This window comes from Manis javanica, chromosome X, assembly GCF_040802235.1.
Source record: "Manis javanica isolate MJ-LG chromosome X, MJ_LKY, whole genome shotgun sequence".
In the NCBI taxonomy this organism is placed as follows: Eukaryota; Metazoa; Chordata; class Mammalia; order Pholidota; family Manidae; genus Manis; species Manis javanica.
In genome coordinates this window covers 22,137,147-22,156,463 of record NC_133174.1, presented here as the reverse complement: position 1 = coordinate 22,156,463, position 19,317 = coordinate 22,137,147, and the positions used below count along the sequence as shown (strand labels likewise).

Below are 19,317 nucleotides of genomic sequence, written 5' to 3'. Positions count from 1 at the left end.
AAAGAGAAGGCGATATTTTTGGAGAAATGAAGTTAGGAAGATATAGTAGCCCTGGGTAGCATTTAGGAGAAAGTGATTCTATTATTGGTTATGCAAAATAGGATCATTTAAATGGTTTTACCATTTGGGACACATTTCTTAATCTCCAGTGAGATTGTTTTCCAATCGCCTCTTACTAGATAATGGCTTAGTATCTCAGTACTTCTAGAAAGGGGAAAGATTTGCTTACCAAGGATTAGTTCTACATTCCAAAGAAAAACTGCCAGAAGTACACTCTATTTTCTTTTTAAAATAGTTGTTTTTTCATTATAATTTTGAAACTTCTTTGTCTCAGTCCCCACTCCTTGGAAAAACTACTTCAATACAGATTGAGAGCAAAAAAAAATAATAAAAAATTGTTGTAAACAAAACCCATGCATAGACAGTTATATTTTTCACTGTTCCATGAAGTAGCAGGGAGGTAAAGTGGTAAGGTGTTCATTTTAACTTTATGTGCAGAGACCTATATTACACGCAGAAAAACTGAAAACCAAAGTAGTGTGAATACACACATGCATACCATAGGTGCATAGTATAAGACAGAATGTGTGCTTACCATTCAGTGTATCATGTATTGCAAGTGTTGGTTATGAACTGGGGCTAATATTATCAAAGGCATTATTTTACCAAAGAGTACATTATTTTTCTCTCAATCAGAGAAATTGTTGCTCATCAAATGAATTTCATGAAATCTAATTTAGTTTTTAAGTCAAAAAATATCATAATGTCAAGATTTGAAAGAAAAGATGACTACTATAAGGGTGACTACCACAAAATATTTCTTATATACAAGGAAACTATTTTAAATGAATTTAAATGAACCAATGACCATCTCTTTAAAGGATTTTATACCCTGTTTAAACTCTTTTCTATGTTTCCTAAGTATGATTTGTACAAAAAAAAGTCACTGAAAAGACTCTTATCTTAATAAGATAAGAATAATGTCTTTAATCTCCTAATTTTGCTCTTGTTTTTTTCCCCCTTTTTTCTCTTGGAACCACTTTCAGAGAAGAACACGATAAAGTAAAAAAAGCTATGAATATAAGATTTTGCATGACAGAAAAATGACAAAAATAATGCACATTAGGGTATACTTCTGTATTTTGCAAATTGATTTCATATATATTACCTTACCTCATTTGATCCTCGCAAAAACTCAAGAACTAAACAAGACAAATTTTACCACTGCCATTTTATACATTTTATACTCGAGGAAACTGATATCTTGAGGGTTGTGGTGATTTAAGTAAGGCCAAGTGACAAGTGAGCTATAGATTCATGATAATAGACAGTGCTCTGAATCTTGTTTTCATGCCCTTCTATCTTAGCAACCAGATATGGGAATGATTCCATGAACTGCATCTCACATAATTATTCAATTATTGCACCTGAAATTATGTTATTTTTCAAATTCATGAAAATACATATGTCAGATTCACAGAGTGATAAGTGAATAAAATAGTAATTTTTCTAATTTCAAGCAAGTCAGAGAGGCAGAGGTAGATTTCATGTATTCCATTTCAACACTCTAGAAAATGTTGTCAAGAATGATACCACTTCAAAATATAAGCATAGTTTTCTGAAACTGTAAACTCATTATTTCAAGTAGTTTCAAAAGCTAACATTTTTATAATTCCTTAAGCATATTTTCTTTAATCTTTCAAATGCATTTCAGTGCAAGAAGACTTAAAAGCAAGGAGAAATACATTTGACCTATAGGTATCTGCTCAGCGTTTGGTGAAGGACCTCTTTCATTGGACAGATTAGAAAACATCTTGCAGCACACAAACCAAACTTAAAATGTAGTTTCAACACTTGCAAATGAAAAACTGAAGACTGGTTACCTGTAACAGTTAATTCAGTGGTTCTTCTCACAACAAAGCCTCCATATTTTAATTCACAGGTGTAATTTCCAATGTCATCTTCTCTGACTTCTCTTATAAGCAGGGTATCTCTTTTGAATACAATACTTGGCCTCCATGTTTTTGTCCTACATTCCTACATGAGGAACATAAAATCTTTGTAGTATATATAGCAACTGAAAAATAGAGAAAAGTATGTTAAATAACTAAACCGAAAGCTTCTAAATTTATATTTTAAATGGATTGAAGAGTTTGTAATGAAGGTTAGAGATTTTTCATACTTCCTCTACGGCTCTGGGAAACCAGGTACCTCAATTTGAAGAGTATATTTAGCAAGAGTTACTTTAGTAGCTTCTAAGATTAGTGATGCTAAATCAGTTATGTATTGATTCATAAGACATAACAAAAGAGACATTTGTTAAGATTACTCCTGACATCATTTTTAGAATGCTCCACATTTGATGACTGTGAAATTAACCATCTTGATACTGATAATATAAAATACAAAATTCATAGTGGAAGGTAGAAAATCTAATTCTAGAGAGGGAAATGCCTCTATTTCAATATTTTAAATCTTTTACTGTTGTATTTAGGAATAATTCAGTCACTTCATAGCATGTACATTCCATAATCCATGAAAGAAATTGCCAACATTTATAAGAAAGGTCTTTATAGTCCCATAAATATCTATTTTCATTGTTGATGGGCCTACTAAATTATGGTCTCTGAATTAAGCTTTAGATTATAAGGATGTTGGCTCAGGAGATTTCTCTTTTTGCCAAAACAGAAGTCCATTTAGTCCTCTAGCCAGAGTTGAAATCAATGGAATAAGGATAAAATAGCTTTAAGCCCTTTGACACTGTTCAGAGATAATATAATTTCTAAAAACTCTTGTTTTATTGCCAAATCAAATTTTTCAGACCATTAATTTGATTATTGGCTCAATGCCTTTGTATAAGTTGGAGACAATGATCCAGGTATTTTAGACCAAAATGTACATTTTGTATCCTATTAGTTGTGTAAACTCCTAATTGCATAAATTATACACTGAATGTATGGAATACCTATTGCCTTGACTATGGAAAAGTATCTGAAGTGTTACAAGACTTTTAAATTGCATATCTATTGTACCTTCTCCCATCATTCCACTGATGACGGTCTTTATAGCTGAAGGTCACAATGACTGGAATGGTGGTAGAAACATGACTAAAGGACCCAAATTGAGGCCATTTCAAAAATTGAGTGTGTGTGTGTAGTCTTTATGTTTTAGCAAATTTTCAGATACTGTTTCCAAAAAGTAGGAAAAGGCGCATAACTCTTAAAATCAACATATTGGTGAACAACAAGGAAATAAAATGTCTGAAAGCTCAATGTACTAGAAAAACATTTGTTCTTGGGACCTTGGGTCAAACTCCCCCAGCATTTCTTCCCTGAAGCAATCATCAGGGCTTGCTCAGGGTAAGCCTGTGGAAAGCAAGCACACCACAGAGAATCAGGGTGAGAAATACCAGCACAATTATAAAAGGGTAATAAGAACACAACTCATCTGCACAGTAACAAAAATCAGTGGGGCTAGTGTATGAGGACTGTTTAACACTGTTTAGGATAGAAATCCAAGGGAAAACTAGAAAAATCAGTCAACAGTTTCCTTAATTTTCTGAATCCTCCTCTGCTTATTATCAAGAATCAAGATTAAGTCTTATTCCGAGAAGAGCATTGCTAATTTTGACAAATCCATTAATAACTGTTCAAGATTTGTTTCTAGTTTCATTTCTGACAAGTTTTGAATTCATGAGCAATCAGTCATGAGGCCTCACATTCTGTATACTGACATTTGAGCATCTAGTTATTAAGAGGCCCAGCTTCCTAAATTCCTACTTACAGAGAGTTGGACAAAGCAAATTTTACTCTAGGAATCTTTAAGCTATGGTTGAATATTCCAAACAAATGTTCCTAGCATTTATATTGTATTTTCTTGAGTATGTTCAATAATGAAAAATTATTTCACGGTATAAGTACGCTGAAGAGTATGTACATATCTTGAAATTCAGTGAAGATATGATAGGAAGGACAGGGCAGGGGTTGAATTATTCTCCTTAACTCTAAGGTTTCTTTTGGTTTTTGAAAAAATGTTAATCTAACACTATTTTTATAATATTATACACTTTTCACCTGGTGTTATTTTTTTAAATATGTATGCTTTTATACGAAGAGGATTACAATATGCACAAAGACATAACCATTAAACAGAACATGTCAAGGAAACTAGTGTACCATTCTTATCACATAAGCAAGCCAATCTTTTCTCTCTTTGTTTGAAAGCATTTGGATTGCTTACATAAAGACCACTGAAATGAATGCTTAACACATTTTCGTTCCTGAAATGATCAACATAGATGACAACAGATTTAAAAGAACTCTCAGTATAAACTAGACATAAACATAAATATAACAGCTTATTACAATGGATTACCAATATAAATACTGCCTAGAATCTTTCGAAGCCACTGGTTTGCAAACCTGTAATGACCAGCACAATTTGCTATAGTATTTTAGGAAGGCAAAGCTGAACTGTGTCACAGCTATTTAAATAATTTTTATCCAACTTGTCCAAGAATAAGATACACATTAATTTATTTACAAGCAATAAAATCATTCACAGCCCATACCTTATACCATAGGATTTCAGGTTCTCTGGTTGGTAGTAAAAAGTCTTCTATGTCGCGGCATGAAATTTCCTTGCTTTTGCTGAGTTCTGCTTTATCAAAGTACTTCATCTTGGAATTGTAGCAGAGTCCAGTGTCATTTTCACCCACTGTCAGTGAGATGGATACTTTCATACAGTAAGTGGAGTTTCTGTAAGGAAACAGAATGAATAGGGTGGTCTGGTGTCAACAAAAAGCAAGTGCTGCCAAGGCACTGTGTTTACTTCACTAAAAAGAGACAGAGAGAAAGAGAGAGGGAGGGATTGGAAAAGAGAGAAAAGCAAAAACCCGGTGGATTAATGTTGTAATTTTGTGGTTTATTCCATAGCATTCTCTCTCTTGCCCACCAGCTAGACAACGCTTGGATCTGTGAAACTATTCATATACTTTTTCATTTGCTAGAAAAAAAATTTTGCATTATATACAGTTTTTGCTTGAAAAAATGTTCAGCAGAGATTTTTGTATCTAGAAAAATAAAGAGAATAAAGGAAGATTCAGGTCAGGAAAAAATGTCAAGCCTGGGTTTATGTTAAAATTGGCAAACTCGACAGAGAAGTAGAAAAATGTAACTGACCTACTAAGCATAATGGAAGGACAGGAATAAGGCTGCTCAATTCTTATAGTACTGGTTGTCTTGGTAAGAAGACAGGTTATCAATGAGTCTGGGAAGAAAACAGTCTTGAATAAAAGTATTGCAAATTCATTATCTTTATAGACCCATATCCATTTTGGTTGGGACTTGGAGTCCAGGTTGTCAGGCTAGAGTAACATTCTGATTTATTATGTAAGGACAACCCTATCCTGACAGATTCTACAGAATAAGTTCATAAATCTTTACTCCTTGGTGGTACCTAAATCAGGTTTATAACCTGGAATACATGAGAATAGAAATCATGTTAAGAAGAGTTGGACCAAAGGAAGTTTTTTTGTAAACTGCACTATTTCTGTTTGCTAGCTAGTTAGGTCTCTGGACATTCAATGAACACTGATAATATGTCAGGTACTGCACCCGGAAGTGAAAATAAAGACAGAAATAAAACATCAGATTCAAGGTTTCGTAGATAATTTCTCCTTTGGTAAGTGCCTAACATCTTATTTGTGTGCTTAGCCATCAAAGTCCTGGATTTGAGTTTCATTGCTTACCATTGTAAGGCTGGAGGCACCAGGGGAATGGGTGAGCCTGCTGGACAAGCTCAGGCCTCACCAAACAAGGTGAAGAGACCAACAGGTTGTGGTCTGAAAACATTCCAGAGCCTTATCGGATAACATTCCTAACTAGAGCCCTTCCCCCAAGCTAAAGGATTAGTGGTAACCTTCCAGTACCTGGCTAAAGGCCAATGAGAGACCCCCATGTACCCTAGGTGAGCCAGTCCTCGCGCCACTGTATACCTTTGCTCTCCTCCCCCTGCCTTCTTTAAAAACTTGCTGCTGTCCTACTGAACATGACTTCCCCCACCTGTGATAGCCAGACAGGGGAACATCACCCAGGAATTGCATTTAAATAAACTACCTAGCCTTTTGTTGCCTTATGTAGTCTGCTTATTTCGGCTAGAATTTATCTTACATTTGGTGCCGAAACCCAGGAAGGAATGTGAGCATGGGGCCCCGAACGGCCACCAGTGGCACTGCCCCCTCTTTCCCCGACCCAGGACCTCAGCCTGCTCTCTACTGTGTAGACCATTTTCCGGTGAGTCTCTCAGTTTCCCCTGGTCTGTTTCCCTTCCTAACTCCGTTTCGCCTGGTTCGTTCAAAATCTTACCTACATCTAGGTCGGGGCATCCAGCACCTGGGCATCTGGCCCACCCTCTGTGGGCATCTGACCTGCCCCTGGCCCTGAGGTGCGGGAGATGTCCCTAACCCAGGCCCCAGGACATCTGCGGGCATCTGGCCCACCCCTGACCCTGCAGTGTGGGAGACATCCCTCACCCAGGCTCCCAGGACATCTCCCCTGACTTGGTGGGCTCAGGATGCTGGGTGCTCCTCTCAGCAGGCTTAGTTGGGAAGTGACACAGACATGGGGAACCAGCCCTCAAAAGCAGAGGCCCAGACCCAGTTGCGGTGTCTCATTTCTAATATGGCTACTCTATATTTGTCCCGGGAAGTTCACAAACAGAAGCTGGTCTTCCTTTGCTCTCAGGCCTGGCCTCAGTATCCCTTGGACAACCAATCTCGCTGCCCCCCTGAGGGAACTTTTGATTTTGGCCTCCTCACCAACTTGACTAATTATTGTCACAGGAGCAGAAAGTGGAGTGAAATCACATATGTGCAGGCTTTTTGGACTTTGCGTACCCGCCCAGATCTATGTGTTAAGTGTACTCCTTCCCAAGTTTTGTTAGCCCAGGCCTCCACCAAAGACCACCAATCTCTACCCCTCCTATTACTGGGAGGCTCTTCTCTGATGGACTCGGCCAAGGATCTCAGCTACCCCCTCTTCCCGCTCCTCCAGGCCCACCGTGGGGGTCAGTTCCCTTCCTCAGTGTTTCTCTCCTCCATCTTGTTCCCCTTCTCTTCCGGTTTGTCTACCACCTTGTTCTCCTTCTCTTCTGGTTTCTCCACCATTTTGTTCCCCTTCTCTTTTGGTTTCTCCACCATCTCGTTCTCCTTCTCTTCCGGTTTTTCCACCATTTTGTTCCCCTTCTCTTCCAGTTTCTCAACCATCTTGTTTCTCTTCTCTTATGGTTTCTCCGCCATCTTGTTCTCCTTCTCTTCCAGTTCCTCTACCACCTTGTTCTCCTTCTCTTCTGGTTTCTCCACCATCTTGTTCCCCTTCTCTTCCAGTCGTGCCGCCATCTTGCTCCACAGGTGCCAACTACATTTCAGATAAAGCAGATAAAACTCCCCCATACCCCAGTCCCCTGCCTTCAAGCTCTGCATTGATTCCCAGGTTGTACCCCCACTGCCAAGGTCACCTCCTCCGTCCCCTCCTTCAAACCCACCGCCGTCTTACTTGCCGTGGCTGGCACCCAAATGGTCTAGCCCCCCTGTAACCCGCTCTAAGTCACAGCAGTCTCAAGCTCATGTGATGGCTCCTCTGAGGGAGGTAGCGGGGGCTGAAGGGGTAGTGCAGGTTCATGTTCCCTTTTCCCTGGCAAACTTGTCCCAAGTAGAACAGCAATTGGGGTCCTTTTCCTCCAACCCCATAATGTTTGCTAAACAGTTTAAATATCTCACTTGAGCTTACAAGCTCACCTGGCATGATGCACATGTAGTCCTCCAATACACTCTAACCCCAGAAGAGTATGACCATGTCACAGCGGCGGCACAGCACTGTGCCAATGAAGACCATGACACAGATGAGCAGGAACCTATGAGCAGAGAAGCTATTCCTCTACAAGAACACCTGTGAGATTATAATTCTCCTGAGGGTGAAGCATGCTGGGATCGCATGGTTCGCTACTTATTGGCAGGTATGAACTCAACCGCCCAAAAGGCTATCAATTATGATAAGGTTAGAGAAATTACCCAGAAACCTGACGAAAACCCATCAGAATTCCTCAAACGCCTAAAAGAAACTCTAGGAGCTTTTACTAAAATTGACCTGGCCTCAGCATTAGGTTCCTCTCTCCTGGCCATGCATTTTATAACTCAGTCAGCTCCTGACATCAGGCGCAAGCTTAAAAAGGTTAAGGATGGTCCCCAGACCCCTCTAGGAGACCTAGCAAATAAGGCATTTAAAGTTTTTCATGCCCGAGAAGATGAGAGCAAGAGGAGGTCAGCTGCCCAAATGGCAGAACAGACTCGCGCCATAACAGCTGCTCTGCAGCCAGCTCATGGAGGTTGTCAGGGTGTCCTGAAGATCAACTCAAACCTCCGGGCCCTTGCTTTTGGTGCGGCGAAGAAGGGCACTGGGCATGGAAGTGCCCCAACCAACCATGCAGACCGACCAGACCGTGCCCCAGCTGCAGTAAGCGAGGTCATTGGAAAGTAGACTGTCCACTCGTGGGTGGATCTCCTCTGGCGGCAGAGCCCCGCGGGGGGTGGACGCCCTCAAAGGGCTACCCTTCAGACCTGCTGGGCATCCTCAAAGACTGAAGATGCCTGGACTCGGACACCCCGATCACCCTCACCGAGACCAAGGCCAAGTTGTGAGTAGCGGGTAAGCCCATCTACTTCTTGGTGGATATGGGGGCTACTTACTCTGTTCTCCCCTCCTTTAAAGGGCCTTTGAACCCTGCCAAGGTCTCTGTAGCTGGAGTCATGGGAACCCTCTCCAAACCTTTAGAGACAGTCCCAGTGGCCTGCACCTTCCAAGGCATCCTGTTTACCCATTATTTTCTAGTCATGCCTTCCTGTCATACCCCTCTGTTAGGATGGGATTTGCTCTATAAGTTAGGAGCCTCTATTTCCCTCCTACTTTTTAAATGCTTACAGGATGCCAGAAACTCCCTCATTGCTTTGGTCGGCGAAAGGGAGTTAGACAACGGTAACCTGAGTCTCCCGACTTCCTGGACTGCTGTCAATCTGGTCATGTGGGACATCTCCATCCCTGTGGTGGCAACCCACCACACCCCAGTTTTAATATGCCTTAAAGACCCATCCTGCTTCCCCTCTCGGCCTCAATTTCCTATTTTGCAGGCTCACCGAAGGGGCTACAGCCAATTGTTAATTGTCTACTCTCGCAGGGGCTTTTAGTACTGACTAACTCTCCATGCAATACTCCCATCTTGCCCATAGTATTGCCTTCTGGAGCGTATTGCCTCATTCAATACCTCCGAATAATTAACGAGGCTGTTATTCTCTTACACCCAGTAGTGCCTAACCCATATACTCTTCTGTCTCAGGTCCCTTCCGATACCTCTCATTTTACTGTACTGGACCTTAAAGATGCCTTTTTCACTATACCTATCCACTCAGACTTGTAGCCGGTATTTGCCTTTACGTGGGAAGACCCTGACACCTGTCGATCTAGACAATTGACCTGGACAGTTCTACCTCAAAATTTTAGAGTTAGCCACCATCATTTTGGACAGGCCCTAGCGGAGAACCTCTCATGACATTCAACGGGCCAGAGTACTCTCCTTCAATACAAAGATGATCTTTTACTTTGTAGCCCGTCAAAGGAGGCCTTAGTCCTGGACACCACATCCCTTCTTAATTTCCCGGCAGACATGGGATACAGGGTATCCCCTGCCAAAGCACAGCTGTCTATACCTCAAGTTACATACCTCAGGCTAACTCTAACTCCCACCACTAAAGCCCTGACGGTGGGCTGACTGACTGCGATTAAAGCTCTCCTGCCACCTACTTCAGGGGCCGAGATACTATCCTTTCTAAGACTGGTGGAGTTTTTCAGACACTAGGTGCCTAACTTTGCCCTTCTGGCCAGACTGCTCTGAAGATGCGGATGGTCCTCCAGCAGATGAGAGGAACAATACCTGGACAGGACTGGCAGGTCGATTTCACCCACATGCCTAAGCATAAAAAGCTCCAGTAGTTACTAGTTCTGGTTGATACCTTTTCAGTGTAGATTAAAGCCTTCCCCACCAGCCAGGAAACAACTTCAGTAGTGGCACAGACATTGGTGGTACATATCATCCCCTGCTTTGGCCTCCCTGCCTCGCTACAGTCAGACAACAGGCCTGCCTTTGTCTCTCAGGTCACTCAGCTAACAGCCAAGGCTCTCAATATCACCTAGAACCTCCATGTACCCTACCACCCCCAATCGTTGAGTAAGGTTAAAAGGGCTAACATTCTCTTAAAAGACCAACTAACTAAGCTGTCTCTAGAGGTATAGCTCTCATGGCCTAATCTTCTCCCCATTGCTCTCGCTCGGCTGTGTGCTGCACCCTGGGGACCAGCTAGACTAAGCGCATTTGAGCTGATGTATGGCAGGCCCTTTTTATTAAACACAGGCCTGCCCACTACCTCTCCTCCTTTAGCCTCCTACCTTCCTTACTTTACACTGTTGAGACATCTTCTTAGGGAACACGCAGACCAGCTCCTACCCCAACCTACGTCATCCAACAACCCAGGAGATATAGCGATCCTTCAGCTAGGAGATGAGGTACTCCTAAGCGAACTCCAGCCAAAATCTCTCCAACCCCGCTAGACAGGGCCTTATACAGTAATCCTCACTACGCCCTCAGCAGTCAAACTACATGGGCATTCCTCCTGGTATCACCTTTCTAAGCTCAAACGGGCAACCAGACATGATGTTGGGTGTCTTGTGAGGTGAGTCCTCTTAAGCTGTGGGTTAGTCGTGTCAAGTACAACCAGCCAGATGAATAGCCCGGTGGTCTCCAGGCAGAGTTATTGTGCATGGAAGTTTAAGCTCCAAGTAACTCTTTATGGAATCAACTGAGAAATAGGCACCCAAAGTTGCCCACTTGTAGGTTGTCAGGCACCGATTCAAATACCAGTACACACAGACATCTTAAACACTTTCTCAAACCCTACGCTGTGCTTTCCATATGACCAAATCTCTCATACATGTATTTTCCAGTCAGACATGTATGGGAGATGTCATCCTGAATTAGACACATGTAGAGTTCATGCAGTAAAAAAAACAGCAAGAAGAGTCTCTGACAACATGTTCTTCAGAATACAAGATAAGCTATACATTACCATTAGTGACCCATGGGATCCACACTGGGAAAAAAGAGTACAGGGCAAGCTATACAATAGTTACCAATGGTCCCCACAGGGCACAGTATACACCAAGAAGGAATAAACCACTGTAAATCCCACTCTCATGGAAGTTCTGAACACCCAGGCACAGGTATCAAGTAATATTCTAAAAACAGAACAGGCACTAAAACAGAAGATTCAGTCAGACCCCTACTCCCACTCTCTACAACCAGCAAGAGCACCACTTTCCTGGGCCAGAGTCATTAGAGAAACAGTATGGTTTCTTAATGCTTTATATATCCTCAGCAATGTGTCCAATTGTTTCCTCTGCGCCTCCCTCCAACGCCCCCCGGTGGCGGCAGTTCCCATTAGTTTTTTCCAGGCTCAACCAGTAAACTCCTCTGAAAAAGACTGCGGCCTTCCTTTAAGTGAGGTACTGAGGTGGAAAACGAGCTTTAAGCCCGAAGCTCGACATAGGTCCTGGGGCCACCAGAAAATGGCACGAAGAACCATCGTCCCCACTGACCTGCTACCTGACCCAGCGTTCCACCATCTCGGAATTGTCAATGGGAAGCCAATGCCAATGACGGGTAACCGTAGACACTCCAATCTCCCTTCAAGGGGGTGGGTTCTTCTGGTGCAATAATATGCTTACTCAATGCATCAGCAGCACCATGGTAAGACCCTGCTGTTCAGTGATGCTAGTGCCCCAACTAACATTGTACAGCAAACCTGAGGTAAGACAGGCACTAGACGAATGGTCTATATATCAAAACACTAGACAGAAGAGGGCAGTTTTTCTACCTGTGCTAGTGGGAGTGAGCCTAATTACTGCAGTGGCCGCGGCCACCACAGGGGCAGGAGCATTAGGCCAGAGCTTAGTCAGCTCTCAAGGTCTAGCAAATCGATTGGTGGCATTAGATGATAGAGTAAGCCTAACCTTGGGAGAAACCTCAACCTCCCTTATTTCCCTCCAGCGACAACTTACTTCCCTTGCCCAGGTCACCCTTCAAAATCAGCGGGCCTTAAATCTGCTTACCGCAGAAAAGGGCAGAACCTGTATTTTCTTGCAGGAAGAATGCTGCTACTATATCAATGAGTCTGGGGTCGTAGAACAAAGTGTAAAAAACTACAAGAACTACAAAAAGATCTCCACAAAACACGAGTACCTGAAGGCGGCCCTTATGGGTGGCTTCAGTCCCCCATAATGGCCTGGCTAATGCCTCTGCTAGGCCCCTTAAAAATAGTTTGTGGTTTACTCTTAATTGTCCATGTGTTTTCAAGTTCCTTCAACAGTGCATGGCAGAAATTTCACACATAAAAGTTAATCAACTGTTGCTGCACAAGTACTCGCCCCTCCCCACTGAGCCTCCTCCGGCTGTCAACCAGCCTTAAACCACCCCTCCCCCACGAAGCCCCTTGTCAGCCAGAAGTAGCTAGATCGAGTCGTCTCCCATTATGACCAAAAGGCTGGAATGTAAGGCTGGAGGTACCAGGGAAGGGGTGAGCCTTCTGGACAAGCTCAGGCCTCACCAAACAAGGTGAAGAGACCAACAGGTTGTGGTCTGACAACATTCCAGAGCCTGATCGGATAACATTCCTAACTAGAGCCCTTCCCCCAAGCTAAAGGATTAGTGGTAACCTTCCAGTACCTGGCTAAAGGCCAATGAAAGACCCCCACGTACCCTAGGTGAGCCAATCCTCATGCCACAGTATACCTTTGCTCTCCCTCCCCCTGCCTTCTTTAAAAACTTGCTGCCTGCCCTGCTGAGTGTGACTTCCCGGCCTGTGATAGCCAGACCAGGGAACATCACCCGGGAATTGCATTCAAATAAACTACCTGGCCCTTTGTTGCCTCTCTTTGCCTGCTTATTTCGGCTAGACTTTATCTTACAACCATCTCTGCAACTTTGGACAACTTATTTAACCCCTCTGAATCTCTGGTCAGTTGTGGACAACATTTGTCCAAGTATTAAATGGGATACAATCAAAATCTGCTTGGCCTGGAATAGGTACTTAGTGATATTGGCTGCTCTCTGCTCTGCACTTGTGCACGTGGACTAGTTTCCAAGCCTCTCTCATCATTCAGTCAAGGTGCATTGATATTTAAGCAGTTCCTTGATTTAGATTCTTGCTTTTTAAAAATGCTAATATGACATGATGACAATGGCTAGAAACCAGCGAGGTTAGTTGTAGTAAAAGAGAAAATATATTTGGCCTTTGTCTCTGGTTCCTGGCACAGATCTCCTAAAACTCTCAGAATTTCCTGAGTGATAGGATTGTCTTTTGTTCTTCAAAAGAAGCTCCTTTTGGTCATACCTGAGTTTATGCTAATGAATTAATTTAGGGTGGATGCCCTAGATAGCCTCAGGATGGGGCTGGTCAACAGAAAGACCAAGTGATCAGAGCTTTGGAATTTTCAACCCCACTCACTGACCTTCAGGGAAGGGGACAGGAACTACAGACTAAGATCTATAAAAAACACTAGAATAGAAAGATTTGACGAGCTTCTGGGCTGGTGAACACATTCAGGTGCTGGGAGGGTGCCATGCCTAAAAATGGCATGGAAGTTCTGTGCCTCCTCTCGGATACCTTGCCCTATGCATTTCTTCCATCTGTCTGTTCATTTGCATCCTTTAAAATATCCTTTGTAATAAAGCAGCAATAGTAAGTAAAGTGTTTTCCTGAGCTTTGTTGAGCCATTCTAGCACATGATCAGATCCAAGGAAAGGGGTTGTGAGAACCTGATTGATAGTTGGAGCTCTCAGAAGTACAGGTGACAACCTGGACTTGGTATTGACATTTGAATTGTAGGAAGGGCAGTCTTGTGGGACTGAGTTCTTAACCTGTGGGATCTACTGGTAATTCCACATAGATAGCATCAGAACTAAACTGAATTGTAGGATATGTAGCTGCTGTTGCAGAATTGCTAGGTGTAGAAAAACAACTCAGGTATTTGGTGTTAGGAGTATTGAGAGTAGAGGAGAAAAACAGAGGTTTCCTTTATTGTTAGTTATTCAACTTTGTATTCGGTCACAGAGGAAACTGCCACAAAATTATTATGTAGAATTATTGAATGTAGATGTCTTTCACTTCATATAGTATATAGCCTACAAGTAGATCTAAGCTACTTCATAAGGTGAAACCCTTAACTTTTAAACAAAGTCAATCAGCAGACTGAAAAAAGTCCTGAGAGAATGTGTTCAGAGATTTTGCTAGAATGATAAGACATATTCCCTGTCCTCAGCCCCTCACAATCCGGGAGTAGGGATGCACAAGCATGCAGTTGAAATTTAATGTGATTACCACTACAAAGAGCTCTGCACTACCACAGTGTCAGAGAAATAAGACTCCGTGAGCTGTGATACCTGGTTATCTTAAAGAATAAGTAAAACTTTGGCAATTTCAAGGAAAACCACTGTTCTGGGAACAGTAGACACAAAGGCTCTAAGGTCTGCAACAACTTGGCATGTTTCAGGAATTACAAATAATCTGGTATGACTGGATTATGAAGCAGTGAAAAAGCAACCAGCAAGAACTGAGACTGGAGAAGCAGGCAGGAACCAGAGGGACTCACCTAAAGTACTGCAAAGACTTTGGAATGTATGCTGGAAAATGAAGGTGTTTGGATGTTAGAAAGATTTATCTGATTGGCAGTGAGAAAAATGGATGGATTGGAAAGAGGACAAAGTACAATGAGGCAAATTAGAAAGCAACTTCATTCATTCAGGAAGAAAATGGCAGCTCTAACAGAGGCAACGCCCATTGAGATAAAAAGGAGGGATCATGGTCAAAACATATTTAAGATAGAGAATCAATATGACAGTGAAGGAGCAAAGGCAAGAGAGAGGCATTCAAGATGACACAGAATTTTTCTCAGATGAGTATATGAAAGGTAGAGTCGGTCTTTCAGCCTAGAAAATTCTGTAAAAGAAACAGCATGGAGAAAAAACAAGTGTGTTCCATTTATCTTGAGCTTTACACCCAAGTAGGAATAAAATCCTCTTTGGGTTTGCCAGCAATATTGCTCATGCATTATTTATTAATTTTACTATAGTACAGACTAGAGCATTCTCTTTGCAGGCTCATTTAAATTGTTTTTTTAGAAAAAAATAATTGAAATTAAGCTATTAACTATCTTAGGACATACTCAAATGTATCTTAAGAAAATATTCAGGTTTTGAAGTAATACTGATATTTGTACACATTAGAACTCAAAGAACAGACATTCGCAAGAAGTAAATCAGGGAATTTTAATTTTGAACCTTCCACATCAACCTTGCAACTTCACGAATCTTAGGTTTTCTTCTTCCTCAAACTATTGATTAGTGCTGTTTGTTCTTTCACACCTCCTTGTATCAAATGCCAGACTTTTTTTTTTTTTAACGTATTGTGTTGCTACTGGGTTTCAGCCCCAGGGCAAGTTCACCATGGATTCAATGTGACCAGAGAAATGATAGCAGAATGTTCTTGGGGCAAAAGGGTTATACCCAAGTTTATTTCCACAGTGGCAGGTCAATCACTAGAATCCCATCCACTCAGAGCGAGTCTGCATGCAGCAAGCTGGTCTCTGTGTCTGGGCCTCTGTCCTCGGCGCTGCCACAACTCCGGCCTCTGCTCTGCTCTCCTGCAGCCTTGTAGCCGTGCCACCATGGCGCCCAGAGCACTGGGTGGATGGAGCTCTTTATATAGAGTCAATAACAAAGTATTGTCCACACATGTGTAGTGAGCTAGCCGACCAGGGCCAGGTGAGAATCCTGGCCACAGGAACCTTCATTTTATCCACACACATATATACAGGCAGGGTCGAGTTAAGATCAAGAGCTCTAAAGCCCAACTGCAGAGGTTCAGATTCCAGCTTGATCATTCATTCATTACTTGTGAAAATTAGGGAAAGTTACTTGCCTCTTAAGGCTTCCATTTCTCATATGTACAAGGAGAAACTAATATTGAAGACCCCATGAGTTGTAGGAATCAAATGTGTTAAAAGGCATAAGGAACGTAGGCCGGTACCAGTCTTACTGTGAGCATTCACCAAGCATTAGGTCCTATTATCAGTACTGACTCCCCTGTCCTTACTTCCTTTATATTTCCATTTTGCAGCAGAGCCACAGTGTTTGTTTAGAAGGTAGCTTAGATAGACAGTATCACCATGATGATGCCTTCAGTTATTTGGTGTTTCACTAGTGCAAAGCATCAGAATCCAGCTACGCCCTTATATTTTTCATCTGGCATATCTGAATGGGCTAGACAAGAATGAGTCAAGTTAAAAAACATGGACTCCTTACACTAGCCCTCCCCTCCTGCTCTTTGATAAACGCAGCTGACCTCTAGTTTTTCAAAAGTGGCTCCAAATGAACACAATCAGCAATTCTTATTTTCCTGACTTTTATTCACCAGCTTTTGAAGTGACTGCTAACTTACAACTGTCTGGTAATGTCTGGAATTCCAGACTCCCCAGGATAGCACTATTTTCAAATTACTTTCAATGTTTTAATACTTGTTTACTGTTTCTGTTCATCAGGAGGTGATTTTAGAAGCTAAAAATAAAGCAACTTCCAATGAATGCTATAGTCCTATTTACTGAGAAAAGCTAACAGGAAGCAAGCGACTTGTGACACTTTAATAAACATATGATCCCCCTGAGGGGAATTACACACTCTCAAAGTAAAGAGTACCATCCACCACCATCAAATTTGCAGCACAACTGCTACAGCGCTGTGGCTCTCTGCCAACAGAGAAACACTGCGAAATAGGGTAAATGGGGTAAGGCGAATTCTCCTACAGGATAAATAGTAGCAGCATGTGTTCACCCGGTTTCTGTTGTTTATGACAGATGGGCTGCAACCTAGGCAAAAAGTTCAATCACGACTACTGGCTTCAGTGTTTATAAATGGCTAGAGAGACAGGATATACATATGTGTAGAGAAAACAGGTGCTCATAACTGAGGGTTGACACTCAATTGTCCTTTCCAGTGAATAATAATATGAATGTAGATTAAAAAAAGACTTAGTTTTCTCTGGCAAAGGTGACCCTGCACTACACACCAAGTACACATAAAGTATTGGACAAACAACATGCACACTTTTTTCAGCCTCCTGAGTTTACAGCAAAGGGATTCAAAGGTTAAAGTAGTTAACTTGTCCAAGTTCCACTACCTAATTAGTAGCAGAAATGGGGTTAGAATAGTTACATATTTATATATATATATAAATGTATATGTATTTAGCTATAAACTATATATATATATATATACACACACACATATATGTATATATGTATTTAGCATTGTTTAAAACAAAAGAAAGCTGCCCACTCTTAGCCCCTGGCTTTATCTTCTAAAATAGATGTCTTCTAGAGAAAAGCAGAATATGTTCTACCTTGAATTTCTGTGTAAATTCGTCTGTAAAATCTAAAAAAAAAATTTACATCTAAAAAATCTAAACAAAAAGTCTCCCAAATCTAATAAGGATGAAAAGGGAGCAAGCAGCAGGCCTTAAAGAAATATAATGATTTTTTTCAGCTCTTTCTACTATGTACTTTTTATTTCTTTACAAACTTGTAAAAGAATTGGCTGCTGAAAGAACTGGGTCCTGTCTTTTAAGGGAGTAAAAAATAAACCAGTGCAAATATTGGAAACTAACAAATATTTTGGATACATCAAGAAGCAAATATATGACACACAAATAAAATAATGTTCTAAGAACTGACTCAGGAAGGCGGGACAGTGCCCAGCAGTTCTCCACAGGTTTCTTAGCAGTTTGTTAATCTGAAATAAAGAAAGAGTCGCAATAGGCCTTTTAAAGGATGACACCGTTGTACAACTATAGATTGAGGTATGGAAATGTAGGTAGTGCAGGCAGGAGGCAAGAAAGTATGTGTGGAAAGGGAAATATTGTATATTGCCTGATGAGCTGATAAAGTATAATAAAACCATGGTATGCCATACCTAAGGGTAACACAGTTTCAATTATTCTGTCAGCATACTTTCTATGCATGCTAATGTGTAGTGCTCAGTGTCTTTCTTACTCTAACAGAATTACCAGTAACATGATTGTTAAATATATCCTGTAACAGCATCACTAAACACTTGGCCTGTATGTACGTTAATTTTCAGGTCCCTAGAGGAAATAATAACATTTCCATAATGTTTGGATATCTTTTCCCACATTATGAAGTGCTGAGAAAGACAGTGAAGAATTCGATCCATGTTTTTAAAGGACTGAGTTGTTCTCTGCTTATGTTTTACCTGGTCTACTCTAACATTCACTGGTCATTTTTTATTCATTTGTCATTTTTCAAATCTTGATCTTTTATACAGAACTAGCTTGTCAAAATAAAAGCATAGAGCATTTTTGAAGTGTCAAAAACGTTTGGGCACTGAAAGGCCACACAGAGGGACAGCTGGCTTCAAAGTTCAGTTACTACAGACCTGAGAAAAACTGAACTGTCTGGAAGGTGGCTCTTTAACCATGAAGTTGACCTCAGTGTCCAGTCATTAGTTATGAAAACTAAGTGTTGGGAATCAAAAACATCAGGGTTAGATGATGGACGGAACATCTTACAGTTTGTTAAGCCTTGGATATACTTTGATGGTTTCTTTCTAATCTTAACGTCTTTCAATTTTTTTCTGTATTTTACCGTTTTTCTATCAGTCTTTATGGTGATGCCTAATGTTATGCATGTGACCCGTCTGTTATATCTTATCTTTGTTACACACACTAGGCTTATAGCTACTGGCACTAAATGCTAAATATGCTTGGATTAGGTTTTGTTTTCAGAAGAGCTCTGCAGGACCTATTGATTTAACTGTGCTTGAAATCAGCCCTTTTGAAAAGATTGGTGTGAGACCACCGAGCACATGAAGAGACCTAAAAATGCTAGTTTATTGCCTTCTCATTTGAATTGTTTTAAATTTAACGGGTAAATTGAGCTTCACCTACATTCTTTTGCTAACTATAAATTCAAATTAATTATCTCCCTCTTTTTGCTGGAAAGTGATTAATGTAATTTTACCATTTTTATTTTTTGAGCCTAACATTCCAGGAATATTAGAGTTAGGAGCATTTGGTGTGTGAAATTCTGTCCTTGTATTTCAAGTTATTCTTGGGTATGAGCACTTTCAAACTTCACCACTGTAGAC

At 41.2% G+C, this 19,317-nt stretch overlaps 1 protein-coding gene across 1 annotated transcript in view; it reads right to left on the bottom strand.

The window, feature by feature from the left end:
- The window catches only part of IL1RAPL1 (interleukin 1 receptor accessory protein like 1), a 1,253,736-nt gene that overhangs the window by 478,461 nt on the left and 755,958 nt on the right, over positions 1–19,317 (bottom strand). The window contains exons 4-5 of the mRNA XM_017672859.3: positions 4,571–4,757; positions 1,884–2,037 (exon numbers count right to left, since the gene is read on the bottom strand). Of these exons, the coding sequence (XP_017528348.3) occupies positions 1,884–2,037; positions 4,571–4,757 (341 nt within the window). The remainder of the gene's footprint in view (positions 1–1,883; positions 2,038–4,570; positions 4,758–19,317) is intronic.